This window comes from Zootoca vivipara, chromosome 15, assembly GCF_963506605.1.
Source record: "Zootoca vivipara chromosome 15, rZooViv1.1, whole genome shotgun sequence".
Taxonomy (NCBI): Eukaryota; Metazoa; Chordata; class Lepidosauria; order Squamata; family Lacertidae; genus Zootoca; species Zootoca vivipara.
This window is the reverse complement of record NC_083290.1, coordinates 19,897,676-19,912,278: the sequence shown is the minus strand read 5'-3', so window position 1 is coordinate 19,912,278 and position 14,603 is coordinate 19,897,676. Positions and strand designations below refer to the sequence as shown.

Genomic DNA, 14,603 nt, shown 5'->3' with positions numbered 1-14,603 from the left:
TGAGATTAAACTCCAGCGGGTGCCCAGAGTCCTTCACAAAGTCCATTTCCAGCCCTGAGATAAGGCGAACTTCCTTTAATGCATCTCACAAGGCACAGAGAATGTGTTGGGGAGCATTACAAATACAAATACAATCGAGTCTCCTTTTGTTTCTATTCTGTTGACCCTGGGAACAGCCTTCCTTGCATCCTAAACATTCTGCAGGTGGAAGGTGGGGGAAAACTACCCAAGAAGAGCGTGTACGCCCTTTTCAAGCTCAGAATCCAGTAACTCTGCTTGGTGGGCATTGGTTGTCTCAGCTGCATCAGGGAAGTAGGATCGGGTCTAAGGATGCCAACACTGGCAGATTGTTGACAAGCAAATGTGCAAGTCAAGGAGGAGCCAACCATCATAGGATTGTAGGGCTGGAAGGGACTCCAAGGGTCATCTAGTCCAACGCCTTGCAATGTAGGAATGACAAATAAAACATCCCTGACAGATGGCCATCCTATGTCTGTTTAAAAACCTCCAGCAAAGGAGAGCTCACCCACCTTTCAAGGTAGTCCATTCCACTGTCAAACAGCTCTTACTTTCATAAAATTCGGAATTTCCTTGCTTGTAATTTGAATCGATTGGTTCATTGAATCCACTTAAACAACAATCACTGCTCCAAGCAATTTGTTTTGTTCCAGACCTATTTGTCTATCTCAATGGCATTTGTGCCCCTTTGGTTTTCTATACAACTCTCTCTCCCCGACATTTTCCCCCTCCTGGCTCACTCCTCCTTCCTGTCACAAACTTACTGCTTCACCTGTACTTAGGTTCTGTGGGACACTTTTGCAAGACAAACTGACCTCCACACCCTTTGCAAAAGTTCTACTCTTTCAGACTTATGTGTATTACTGATGCAACATCATGGGGTTGTTGTAAAGTTTCTGTGACATCATGCATGAAGCACAGCCAATGGCTGAAGGGCATAGCCAGTTGCTATCCCTGAAATGGAACAAGCTAAAAGGCAAAGTGTGCCAGCATGGGAGGGGGCTGCTTTGAGGGTCACCAATGTGGGGAAGGTGCCACCCCCTGAGACCTTGCTTATGCCCCAAGCCTGGATGAATGCATGTCGTTTGATGGGTGAATATGGAATGATGGTTATTGGCTGCTGGTGCCCCTGATAATGGAGGGCACCAGGGCCCTTTGGATGGGTCTGTACTAATCCAGGGGAGAGGTGGACTGGGGTCCTTGGATGCTAGAATATTAAGAATATTCAGACAGCATTTTGTTCCATTTCCCCGACATTTCCTTACCTGATAATTTCTGCATTTTATGTGATCTTTCACAAGATTTAAGAGCTACTTCCGGAAATCTAGCAGAATCTAGTTTAGTGCTCATTTCCATGTTAATTTCTTTTAAAAAACCCCAATAGTCCACAAAGCTTGGGGAAATCTTTGTGCTATAATGTCTAGCATTTTAATGGATCATGCCTGATGGAATTTGGTCTTGACATTTGGGATAAGTAACAGCTAACTGGCTGGAAATAATTTTCTTGATGCCTTTTATTCTTGGTACAAATTATTGCAGGAATAAATAATAATAATAATAATCACAGGTTAATGTGGGACCGGGCAGAAAAGACTTGTGGACAGACACATGCAAAACTGACATTGCCCAGAAAGAGATGAATACTTCCTTCTACCTGTGCCCCAAGGTAACTGGATACAGGATTGCTACCTTAGTGTCTTATGCAAGTTGAAAGGGTAAAATCATGTGATATTTGATATGTACTTGGGCAGAATTTCTATCAGTCCTTCCATCACTGGGACTCTAAAGAAAATAGGATGGATACATATACAGGGGAAGAACTCCCTGTCTTTGGAGCCTCATCCCAGAGGAAATGCTACAAGCTCCAGGGCAGAATTTAATTGCTTGTTGAGGGTCCCCCTCATTATCTCACTTGCAGGAATTTGCCCAAAGGCCCTTTCCTATCTCTGAGGGAAGGAGAGCTCTATGGAATGGATCCCTTTTACCTTTCTGCCTTTTGCTTTAGGTGCGTGGCCACCTGGGCCCATAATTTGCCTTCAATGGCTCCACATAATATGCTGGAAGTCAATTCCATGCAGACAGGTGGTTAACCTCAGCACTTTGCCCACCCCTAACATAAAAAAGCAAGAAGCAATGCAGAGATGAAAAAGCATTTCAATGATCAAAATGAGCTTGCAGAAGGTGAACAAGGCCTTGAAAAAGACATGGGCTGGTTGGATGAAGAAATGGATGGGAGCTGGCCACAGCCTCAACTCTCCAAGACCAGGTGAATTACATCATGGATGGCCATCTGTCATGGATGCTTTAGCGGAGATTCCTGCATTGCAAGGGGTTGGACTAGATGACCCTTGGGGTCCCAACTCTACAATTCTGTGGTTCTATGATTCTGTGGGGTGTTGAATCATCCTTCAGACGTTTCAGAGCCACTGACTGCAATTTTTGAGAATTCTTGGGAAATGGGTGAGATGGCAGATGACTACAGATGGGAATGTTGCCCCAGTTTTTAGAAGAAGGCAAAAGACAGATTTGGGCAATGACAAGCTTCTCAGTCTGATGCCAATACTGGGCAAAATTCTAGATGAGATTATTAAGCAGATAATCTGCGTCAGGAGCAACCATCAGGACGGGGTACCTCCATACAGCTGGATTGTTGGCAGTGGAAACCCCTTATGGACTTTTTGCATGGAAGAAATCAACTGATGATATCTGGGTTTGAGGGCTGAAGATAACATTGGGTTATAAAAAGTGGATTTGTTGGGTATTGTCTTGGAGTGGGTGCATTAAATAATTTTCTACATATAGCTGACAGATGAAGAATGGCAAGTTCTCTTTTTCTCTGGCTTGCTTGCTTGCTTTTCCCTTTCCCCCCTCTTTTATATTTGTGTTTTTATTTAGATTAGTTTTTCATACATGATAAAAAATTGATAATCTTTATATTCTTTTTCAGACTTTAATAAAATCTATGTAAAAATGGATTGCTTGCAGGGGTGCTGCTGCTAGTTACTAGGATGAGTGAGGAAAGTTAGCAGTGTGTGGTGGATTCAGTCAACCAACATTTCTACTAGTGCACCCACACAGTGCTGAGCTCCCTGCTTCCTTGCCCTCTACCTCCCAGTAAGCAGCAGTGATGCTGCTGCTGCTGCCAAGAGCCCAGGCACACCTCTCCCCCTCCATCACTCCTGACCTGAAGGTAAACGGGCATCTTGAAAACAATGCCTTAATTACTACATGTCGGCAGGTGTTTATAATGTCAGGGCAACTTTATCTCCTATTTGGCAGTTACAAGCCTGGAAAAGTCAATGGTCCAGGTAGTCAGGAATTGCACATATCTATTATATCTCTGTTTCAGAAACACATTTTATAAGGTCTCCCATGGCAACTTGGTTGACAAGATGGTAAAATGTGGGCTGGGAAACACTATTGTTAGATGCATCCGCAGATGGTCGAGCAACCACACCCCACAAATGCATCTTAATGGCTCTGAGTCAAACTGGAAGAAGGTCTGGAGTGGAGTGGTTGCTTCTCAAATCTGCAGAAGACACAAAGTCAGGAGGAATATCTAACAGATGAAATGATGGAATCAATATTAAGAATAATCTTCATGGGCTGGAGCAGGCACCCCCAAACTTCGGCTCTCCAGATGTTTTCAACTACAATTCCCAACATCCATTGCCTTTATAAAGGCAAGATTCAACATCTTCCCATCCAATGTGTTGGGAAATAGACTTTCTAATAGACAGATAAAAAAAATTCCTTCAGTAGCACCTTAAAGACCAACTAAGTTTTTATTTTGGTATGAGCTTTCGTGTGCATGCACACTTCTTCAGGTATCTGAAGAAGTGTGCATGCACACGAAAGCTCATACCAAAATAAAAACTTAGTTGGTCTTTAAGGTGCTACTGAAGGATTTTTTTTTATTTTACTTCGATCCAGACCAACACGGCTACCTACCTGTAATAGACAGATGTCACTCTTATGTGATTGTAACTGCAGATCACCAGAATCGTTGCACCACATATTTTTTAGTTGCGCCCTTCAATCATCGTCCAGGAGTAAGTTTCTTGCCCCATATCTAATGGGAATTGCTGATGATTCTAACGAAGCCAAACTGAGACACCTATTGAACGATGAAGACCCTTCTAGATCACTCACTGTTGCTAGATATCTGATCAGCGTCCTATCTCTAAAGAAGAAAAACGGACTTCTGTATGGTTCGGACAACCCTTTTAAACCACGAATCACAATATGATACTAGAATTGATGACATTCTGATCAACCTACCCAGCAAATGAACAGAGGGTGACGTTTTATGTTGTAAAATTTTGCTGTATGTTATTTTACTTTTTATCTTAATTTTTGTGTAAACCCCTGATGGAAGTCACAATTATTTGTAGGTAGTTCTGGGAAATGTGTTTTATGTGATGGGCCAATGGCTGTAATAAATATCATTCATTCCCATCTCGCCCCTGACCACTAGTCCTGTTAGATAGGGATCATGGAAGTTGTAGGCCAAAACATCTGGAGGGCCACAGTTTGGGGGTGCCTGGGCTGGAGCATTGGATAAATGTAATGCTCTGCATTTGGGGACGGACACAGACACAAACACACACACACACACACACACACACACAAGTCAATGACACAGCAAAGCATAGGCAGTGGGAAATCTGTCTTGACATTAGCCCATATGAGCAGACTCTAAGTGTGGATTGCAAGCTGTGAGCAGCCAGCATGAGTGTTGCTGAGTTCTGTGACACTTCTCAAAAACTCAGCTCATAGCTGAAAATAGCTGGAGTATCTCCCAAATTTGAAGACTCACAAATGGGTCTGTGGAATTTTTTTTGGGGGGGTAGTGGTGGTGGTGGTGGAGAGAATTTCAGCTCAGCCATAAATGCCCGCTCATAGACATTAAAGAATCATGCAGTGCACAGTCTGTCATTTCCTACACTGCAGATGGAGAGGTATATATTTGGAAAAAGTGAAAGCATATTATCAGACAATTTTGTTCCTCTTCTAGTATATCTTTAACAAAAAAGAACAAACACCATCATTTAGAAGTGATTGCAGGACAGACAACTGAAAAGTATGGGGCATCCATTTACAAGAGAACCAGGATGATGGAGTGGTTCGAGTGCCAGATGAGGACCTAGGAGTCCGGGGTTCAAATACCTACCTGGACATGAAGCTCACTGGGGGCCAATCACTGCCTCTCAGCCTAACCTACCTCAAAGGGTTTTTCTGGGGATTAAGAGAGGAGAGGGAGGAAGAACCATGTGCACTATCTTGAGCTCCATGGAGGAAAAGATCAAAGATAAGTGCTATTTTTAACAAAATAAAAAAATTCCTTCCAGCAGCACCTTAAAGACCAACTAAGTTTTTATTTTGGTATGAGCTTTCGTGTGCATGCACACTTCTACCTGCAACTAGAAGTGCCACTACCTGCTACCTACCTGCAACTAGAACTATGCAATTTTTTTAAAAAAGACACAGAGCAAAAACTTCAGCAATGCATAAGCGGAGGGGGATGTGCTTCCATATCTCCCTCAATCTGCTCCAGAGATGACCAGCCTTTAAACACCCACAAACACCTGCAGAATTGTGAATACTCCAAATTCTAAATATTCACTTCCAAGACAGTTAAGAGAGACTTCCAGGTTGGATACCAGGACATATCATCTCTTAAAATAGCAATATCCTGTAAAGCAGAAGAACCTCAGGTGTGGGGCATGAATGTGACCCTCCAAGTCTCTCTATCTGGCCCTCAAGATACTTCCCAGCCACCCTCTCTCCCCAGTCCACACAACTCACTGTTGCTTCTTCACATCCTCCTTCCCAATCTTTGAGAGATTTTGCTTGGGTGGATTGGGTCCTTGAACTCAGATCATTTTTTCTTACTTGCCTGGGTGGAGGATAGAGACCAGACTCCCCGTAGCTCCCTATTTTCCAGGGACAGAAGATTTACAGAAGCCATCCTGGTTTCTGATTTGGTCCCAGAATGTCTTGCTATTACTTAGGACATCCCATTTTTTATTGAAGAAATGTTGGAGGGTATGGAGTTATGTGACCCCCTGAGCCAAGGAGATAAGTAGCTTCACAACCTTTAGAAGACATCTGAAGGCAACCCTGCATAGGGAAGATTTTTTTTAAAAAAATGTTTTCTTATGTTTTTATATATGTCGGAAGCGCCCAGAGTGGCTGGGGCAACCCAGTCAGATGGGTGGGGTATAAATAATACAATTACTGCTACTACAATGGAATAAGATGTCCCTGTTTTCACTGGAGAAAAGTTGGAGGGTATGTAGAGAGGGGCATGTGAATTTTTGTAGAAAATGTCCAACTGTACAAACATAAAAGTTATGTTAGTTCCTCCACCCACTTTTGCCTCTGGCCCTGTCCATGATTGCCAGGTGTCCCAGAGAAGGTTGCCCAGAAGGCAATACAGCCTGCGAAAGCTTCGCCATGCGAGCTGCAAATCTTTAACTGCCATTATGTATTCCCTTCTTGGGGAAACCAGATGTCTTCCTTCCAGAAAACAGGATGAAATGAAGAGAAAACAACCACTGCAAACAGGCAAGATTGATTTTAAATACCAGAAGATATCAAGGGCTGGGGTCAGGAAACAAGGCACCAGCTTGAGGATGGATCCAATATAATTATACCTCCTCAGCTGCTTGATTGCAGCTTCAACATTTTTCCCCCCTCCATGTGATTGACTTTGATTTAAGAAATCTGGACAGGTAATAAAAGTTTGCAAGATAAACAGAAAATGCCCAGCTAAGTAATGCATCCCTCTTTTTTTATTTTTGGTTGTTTCACGGGCAGTGGAGATGGCGAAGGGAGGGGAGCACAAGCTCTATTTATTTTTCCTTGATTGCTTTAAGAGGAAGAAAAAGAAGAGAAAAAGAGTCCTGGAATATATTCTTTATTTTATTTTTATTTTTTTGGTCTCCTATTCATTAGTCTGTCAATAACGCTCAGCCCCAACATATCGACAGCGGATTAGCTCAGGTCGGTTTGGTGTACAAGACCAATGCCTTTCTTAACCCAGCTTGTTTCCAAATCAATACACCCATCAGCATTTGAAAATTAGCCCAAGATGAGATTCCAATAGTCAAGCTACTGTGTCATGCTAAGATGGCTTCCAGCCAAATCCTAGAGAGATGGCTGGTGGCAAATGGATTAGAATCCCCTGCAACATTAATTCTTGCCCAGTAGCCCCACTAGTGCACTAAGAGTGCAGCAATTCACAGACATCACACGTTCCCCTCACTCCCCAGCAAGGATGGGGGAGAAATGCAATTGAGTTGCCATTTAAAGGAGAACCAACCTAATTCACACTTTCTGAATCAATAGATGAATTGAAAACCAGCCGTCCTTCAAAATTTGCACTTCAACCAATTTTTGCAATGCAGCAAACATGCATATGCTAGGGTAAGATGTGCGTGCATTAGTGCAAATAACGTATGAAAATGCACAATAATGGGTGAAATTGCTTTGCAGAAATTAGGCAAAATTGTGTACTATTAGGCGTACATCTTAGGAGAAATTCGCAACAAAAATGCTAATGGATTTTCACAAGGATTTATTTCCTTTTTTAAAAAAATCACCAACTGATGTGGCAATGTGGAGAACTGAACCTACAATGGGAGAATAAGAAACTAAAACGGACAGATCCCCATCCCTCTCTCTCGCACTCACACAATTTTTTTTCAGCCTGCACAATCCAAGCCACCATGCCCTTCAACTAGGCAAACAACTTTGTATTTTGCACTGTCAAAATTAAGAGCAGCAAAACTAAGGGGCAGGGAAGTAAAACATGAAGGCTTGTGTGTGTGAGAGAGAAAAGATATTACATGGGTTGATTATTTTTCATGATTTTTATGCTTTCACACCTTCAAGAACACTTGTTCCAGCATGAGGACTAGAAACTCACGTTTCACATGAAACCCTCAGGCTTCCCTGAGCCCCTACCTTGCACGATGAGATGGACCCGTGATGTCTTGGGATGATTGTCCGTCTGCACAGAGCAGGTGTAGGGCCCCTCATCGTACACGTCCACCTCGTTTATCCGGATGGCGTAGTCAGTCTTGGTGTTGGCGATAAGTTCCACTCGCGGATCCAAACACCACTTGTCATTGCCAGCATAGAGAATGCTGCTGCGGTTGAGCCAGGCTACCCGGGTCACTCGGTTATCCACAATGCACCTGGATTCAGAAAGAGAAAAGGGGGCAGAGATGGCCATCATCAGCATGTGGGTCTTTTGAGAGGCTATTTTATATGATTTCTGACACTTTGCCTTTCCCCCCTTCCCTTCCCTCCTTTTTTTAGCTTTGCTGAGAGAAGCATTTTCTCGGAGCCGGTACCTCCGTTCTCCCAAGAGGGAGATGTCAGCACTTTACTTGGATCCAAGGGCTGCACTCTGGACATCTTCCTCCATCTAAAAATTTTAACCTTAACCCTCAGATCCATTCTGGCACTCCTCCAAAGGAAAGAATATCAATTATTTCAGAAGCACACACCTTCAAGCTCTTGTTGAGCTGCCCCTTTGGTACCCAGAAACCATTTTCAAGGAAGATCGCCCACCCTTCCCTGGCCATCTCAAAGCCTCCAGTCCATTCCTTTAATTTTCCCCATGCATGGTCACTGCCAGCATCCGCCACTAACTTCTTTGCAGTTCTTGCTTCTTCGAAAGTTCATGCAACTTTTCCCTGAACTTTCTGTTCCTCACAACTTAGGCTCCAAACATCTGAAATAAAACCTCCATCCCCACCAACCCTCTCTGGTGTTAATATCAGCAGGGGGGGGGGGATGCAATCAGAAGTGCAGGGAATGGTGGGTTGGGAGAGGGCTTTCTCTGTGAACCCCCCCCCCCAATTATGGAACCTCCTCCCCACAGAGGTGCATCCAGATGCCTCATTGTACAGCTGTTTCTGTATGTTGAAGATGCACCTTTGACAGTTTTTTGTGGAAGCCATCTCTCATATTGGCCTTATACTGTTCTGTTCTGGTTAGGATAATTTTACCTGTGTGTGTGTAATATGTACAGTGGACCTGCAATTTATCTATGTGATAGCAACCTTAGATGCACAGCTAATAAATAAACAAATGGAGAGTAGAGAAAGCCTGCTGCAGAAAGAGCTTTTTGAGCCCTCCACCTTGCTTACAGGGCTCTGAGAAGGTCACACTAGGGCTTTCATGCAGGAAGGGATGGTCAAACAGGGTGAGAGTCAGGGGTTTTCCAGGTGTTATTCATTTTTGCTTTTGCATGTGGACCCCTGGAACTGAACCGTTGTGTAAGCTGAAGACCCAATGCATTTAAAACTGTGTAGGATACTCTTGTAACGAGGGGCGGGTGAATCTGCCAATTTTGGTCCCTCTCAGTTTCTCATTTCTCCAGACTTAGTTCAGTTCTCCACATTTCCACATCAGTTTGTGATTTAAGACAAAAACACAATTCCTCGTGAAAATTTATCAGCTTGGTAGTGTGAATTTATCCTTACCTACACATTCCTGTATGCAATGTTGTCTAATACATAATCCTTTGCAAAGGCATTTTGTTTGTTACATTCACTTATATATGAATTAATATATCCATATGCACACTTCAGCCTCAGCATTTTTGTAGACATTACTTGGCTGAAGAACTGCACTGCAAAATTCAGAGAAATACGAATTTTAAAGAATGGCTGAATTTTGGTTCGAGTATCCTGCTGGCTAGCACAAATTAGATAGGTGCACCTTCAGATGTGAGCTGAATTGAATTTCTCAGACCATCCTTCATTGTAACCTACCCTTGTATCTCATGGATCTTATGGTGAAGGATAGGTAAGAAATCTTATAAACAGTTCAAAAAAATCTACAATATATATTTGAAACGTTTTCTTATTACAGAAATCTAGGAAGTTATCTTATACCAAATTACACCATTGGTCCATCTAGCTCAGTACTGTCTGCTCTGACTGGCAGCACCTATCCAGATTTCAGACAGGGTGTCATTCTCTGGTTTATCTGGAGATGACAAGGACTGAAACTGAGACCTACTGCATTTAAAGGAGATGCCTCACCACTGAGCAATTTCCCTTACCCATAAATCCACACTTACTAGGGAGATACCCTGCTGAACTTTGTGGGTTTTACAACACAATCCTAAGCATGTTGGGTAGATAAGGCCGACAGTTCCTCAATGGCAGGGATGAGGAACCTGCAGCCCATAAGATGGTATTGGGTCCCAGTTCCCACCAGCCCCTGCCAACATGGCTAAAGCTCAGAAATGATAGGAGTACAGTTATACCTTGGTTTAAGTACGCTTTGGTTTGAATACTTTCAGTTTAAGTACTCTGCGGACCCGTCTGGAATGGATTAATCCACTTTCCATTACTTTCAATGGGAAAGTTCACTTCAGGTTAAGTACACTTCAGGTTAAGTACGGACTTCCAGAACCAATTAAACTCATACTTCGGGTTAAGCACGCTTCAGGTTGAGTACTCTGTGGATCATCTGGAACGAATTAATCCACTTTCCATTACTTTCAATGGGAAAGTTTGCTTCAGGTTAAGTACACGTCAGGTTAAGTACAGACTTCCAGAACCAATTGTGTACTTAAACCGAGGTACCGCTGTAGATTGGAAAGAATAAACCACCATCCTCCTTTCCTCTGGCACTGCTACATTCAGTGCATATCGTGTCAACATAAAATATACAGAAACCTCATTTCCATACAATCCAATTAAACAACAACAATAATAAAATGTCCAGGACGTCAACATTCCAGTGACAGTTTATTTCACGTGACTCCAAAGCACCGAGATCTGAATGGGAACTTTCATGTTCCCAATCAGAGGTGGGACTGGGGGAATTTTTTTTTTGGTCAATTTCCAGCTGTTTCCAGTCACATTCAATGTATTGCAATCCCCAGCACATCCCCCCCTCCCAGATTTCCTTGCTTGCGTATCAACCACTTTGCAACCTCATTTCATGAGCGCTTTATCTGACACATTTTGGATTTCTCACTTGTCCTTGATCCCAAATCTTGAATGGCACTATTAAACGGAGGCAGCACATGCCGCCAAGGCATCTCATTTTGACAGCACCACCAACCCCCCTCCAGCGAGAAAGCTGGCCGAGAAGAGGCTCCCTTTAAAGCATGCTTTATGTTTAACAGCCCTCATAACTCAGAGGAAGAGCGATGTTAAAAGGCCAATGATGGGGGATAATGTCCAAACGTAAAACCTGCTCACGCTAAAGACAGAGTGTTTGTATTCCGTCCACTGCTTACTCCATTACATCGTCTTCTTCTTCTTCTTTTTTAACGGTGGTTGTGATACAAGCTGATTCCTGGGTTCCCAACTGATGGATCACCAAATATTACACAGATGTCACCCAACACAAGTAGAGCTAATGGACCGCACATCAGATTGCTGCCGTCAATGAACCAAGGCAAGTCCCCCACCATTTAGGAAAGAGGCACATCAACATTTCCAGGATAGTACAAGGCCTTGCTTAATGGCAGTGCTTAATTGAGACTCAGCCTTGCACAGTTCCCATTCTTTTCAATAGGAATGGCGCAGCACAGTGTCCTGGCAGATCACGAACCATGAACACCAAGCACAAGTACGTTTATACAATACACAGGTGCAGGGCTACCATGGATAGCGAGAGTGTGCATATATATATATATATATATATATATATATATATATATATATATGCCGCCCATTTGACTGGGTTGCCCCAGCCACTCCGGGTGGCTTCCAAGAAAGTAAACACAATATACTGTACAAGCGCAAACATCACAAACTTCCCTATACAGAGCTGCTGGGGAATTGGCTAAGCAGACTCAGTGATTTCGACACAGATCTGGGGAAATGAGTTCATGGGTGGGGAGCCTCTGGGGATACAAGGAGAATGTAGCAAGGAGGTGGCCTCTCAAAGTAGCAGTGATAGGATTTTTAAGGATATATATATATATCCTTTAAATGGTTCTGGAAATTGATTGACAGCTAGCGCAACAGTTTTAGAACAGGGTTTCTAGAGGTGGAGAGATATGCTGTCGTTACAATATATTTCTTACTGTGGAAGGAAAGAGGTGGGAAGTTTCTCATGCCAGCGAGAAGGATTTAAGGAAAAAATCTCTTTCGACCTCCCCTTCTCTCTCCCCTTCTCCTCATGCCTGACCTTTGTGAAATGCCGAGGTCTGGGGACCCGTGGACAATAATGGAGGCAGACAGTGTGTAATCCAACCATTCCCTCCATCAAATGGGCATTTAAGTGCTTTTGAAAGGCAGCAGGGCACAGGCAACGCATGACGATGCAGTGAAATAAGTGTTTTCACCCTTCACAGCGCCTGGTCACACAATCTCCCCTTATCACATGGAGACGCTCCTCAAGGCCCCAAGATGCACAGAGCCAGGATGCCCACCCCACACCGGTTGCAATCTCTTTTTAAAGCTCCAGAGTCAATCACCAACACAAGAGTTAGTTTTTACTGTCCCCGGAAGGACAGTAGCCCAAGGTTTCAGTCACAGGGATCCTCAGGGCTCCACTTTGAGCAAAATGCATGATGCCCAGTCTAGTTTGAATGGGGAATGAGTTGCTTGGTATGTTTTCATTCTCGTCTTCCTTTTCCATTTTTGGCAAACCACATAGAAATCCTGGATAAACCAAAAACAGTATGTAAATGCTTGAATTTATTGTATTTACTTATTTCGTCAAATGCACACAACCAACACTGCTTGGTTGTAAAAAACAAAAACAAAACAAAAACCCACACTTCAAAGCGGTTTCCAAAAAAAGATAAAACAAACAAATTATCAATAAAACATCAACAATTTAAAGTTTCAAAACAATAAAAAAAAATCCAATAGACTAAAAGCAGATTAAAACCCACAACAACTTTCTCAACATCTGGGTAGGCTTGCCTAGACAATGATGTTTTTAGAAGGTAGTGAAAATAGTATAGTTAAGGCCAGGCATCCCCAAACTGCGGCCCTCCAGATGTTTTGGCCTACAACTCCCATGATCCCTAGCTAACAGGACCAGTGGTCAGGGAAGATGGGAATTGTACATCTGGAGGACCGAAGTTTGGGGGTGCCTGGTGAAGGCACATGCCTGATATCAACAGGCAGGGAGTTCCAACGTGTAGGCGCTGCAAAACTAAAAGATGGAGCTCTTGCAAATGTGGAAGGGATATTATGTGTCACCTGTAACATTGCCAATTCTGCCGATCGAAGCAGAGATGAATGCATAAATACACAGGTGACAAAGAACATCATTTGATTGGACACACGTGGTATATGGAGACTCTCTCCAGCAATGAAGAAAATACACTTTTCATATGCTCAGAGGAACAGTCATATGTTTGCATTGTTTCAGTCTTTAGTTTCTTGACTCTGAAAATATGCTTCCAAGGAGAGGTACTGAACAGCCTTTGATGGGTTTGACGGGAACCCTTCCGCACACAAAGATGTCCTAGGTATTCTTTAGACTATGATGTTCTGTACCTTGGTTACAACCAGACTGCAGAATTGGGGCCCTTGCTAGTTAACTGATCCACCTGCATTCACAAGATGCAATATTTTACATATGCAAACACTTCCAATCATCAATCTCCGGTTGTGGCAACTGGCCAAAAGGATAACATTCAGCAAAACACTGGTTGGTTTACAATCATTGCTGTTTAAAAAGGGACAGGCAGGAAATGCATCAAGAACCTTGACACGTCACAAACCCTCCTTGAGAACAATCAAGCCTAATTTCAAGGGGAGGTGTCTTTCTTTGCATTTTGTGTGTTCCAAGTGGGGCCACAACACCAAATGCACCAGCTACAGAAAGTTGCAGGGTCTTCTTCCTTCTCATTCTCTCTCTGCCCCCCCCATTTCCTCACCTCCCCCTTTTATTTTTGCCTCACTGCTGCTGGCTCAAATCCTGCTGTCAGCTTCCATGCAGCATACAAATCCCATTTCTTCCAGCAGGATTTAGCTGTGCATTAAACTGGGTGCAAGATTCCGGCTCCCCTTAACCACCTTACGTACGCAAATCTTTCCACGAGCTCCATTGGCGCACCGCTTGCGTTCCTCCGCTTCAAGGCTGCGGCCGCCTGATCCTTGCCTTTCCTGACAGGATGAGCTCAAAACAGCTCAGCGAGTACTGTGCCTCTCGCCTCGCGCTCCAATCCCCTAGACCTCACTGCCTTTGGCAGCTGTGGCGATGCAAACAACAGCAAGCTTAGAATCGGCCCTTTGTTATGCTGAACTCTAGGAATCTCAAAGTCTTTTTTACACACACCGGGGGGGGGGGAGGCACACACTCACATGCACAGACAAAGAGAGAGGCACAATCATAAAAAATAAAAATCATTCTGCAGAGCCATGGCAACGAGGAGAAAGCGAGAGAAAGGCCAACAAGTGGTGTTTTGCGTCGGGAAATAAAAGGAGGAAAGTCACTCGGAAGAGAGTCAAGTCAGTCCTGGAAGAGGAACAAAGTGTCACAGAAGTTGACTCCAACAGGTCTTGCTCATTCTTTAGAAATTCCTATAAAAAGCTTCCCTAACTGAACAACGGTTTTAAAGAACAAAACAATATGGTGTT

At 43.4% G+C, this 14,603-nt stretch overlaps 1 protein-coding gene across 3 annotated transcripts in view; it reads right to left on the bottom strand.

Moving 5' to 3' along the window:
* NTM (neurotrimin) overlaps positions 1-14,603 on the bottom strand; it is an 836,512-nt gene that overhangs the window by 152,677 nt on the left and 669,232 nt on the right. For all 3 annotated transcript variants that reach the window (XM_035139811.2, XM_035139813.2, XM_035139812.2), the window contains one exon: positions 7,990-8,222. In XM_035139811.2, the coding sequence (XP_034995702.1) occupies positions 7,990-8,222 (233 nt within the window). The remainder of the gene's footprint in view (positions 1-7,989; positions 8,223-14,603) is intronic.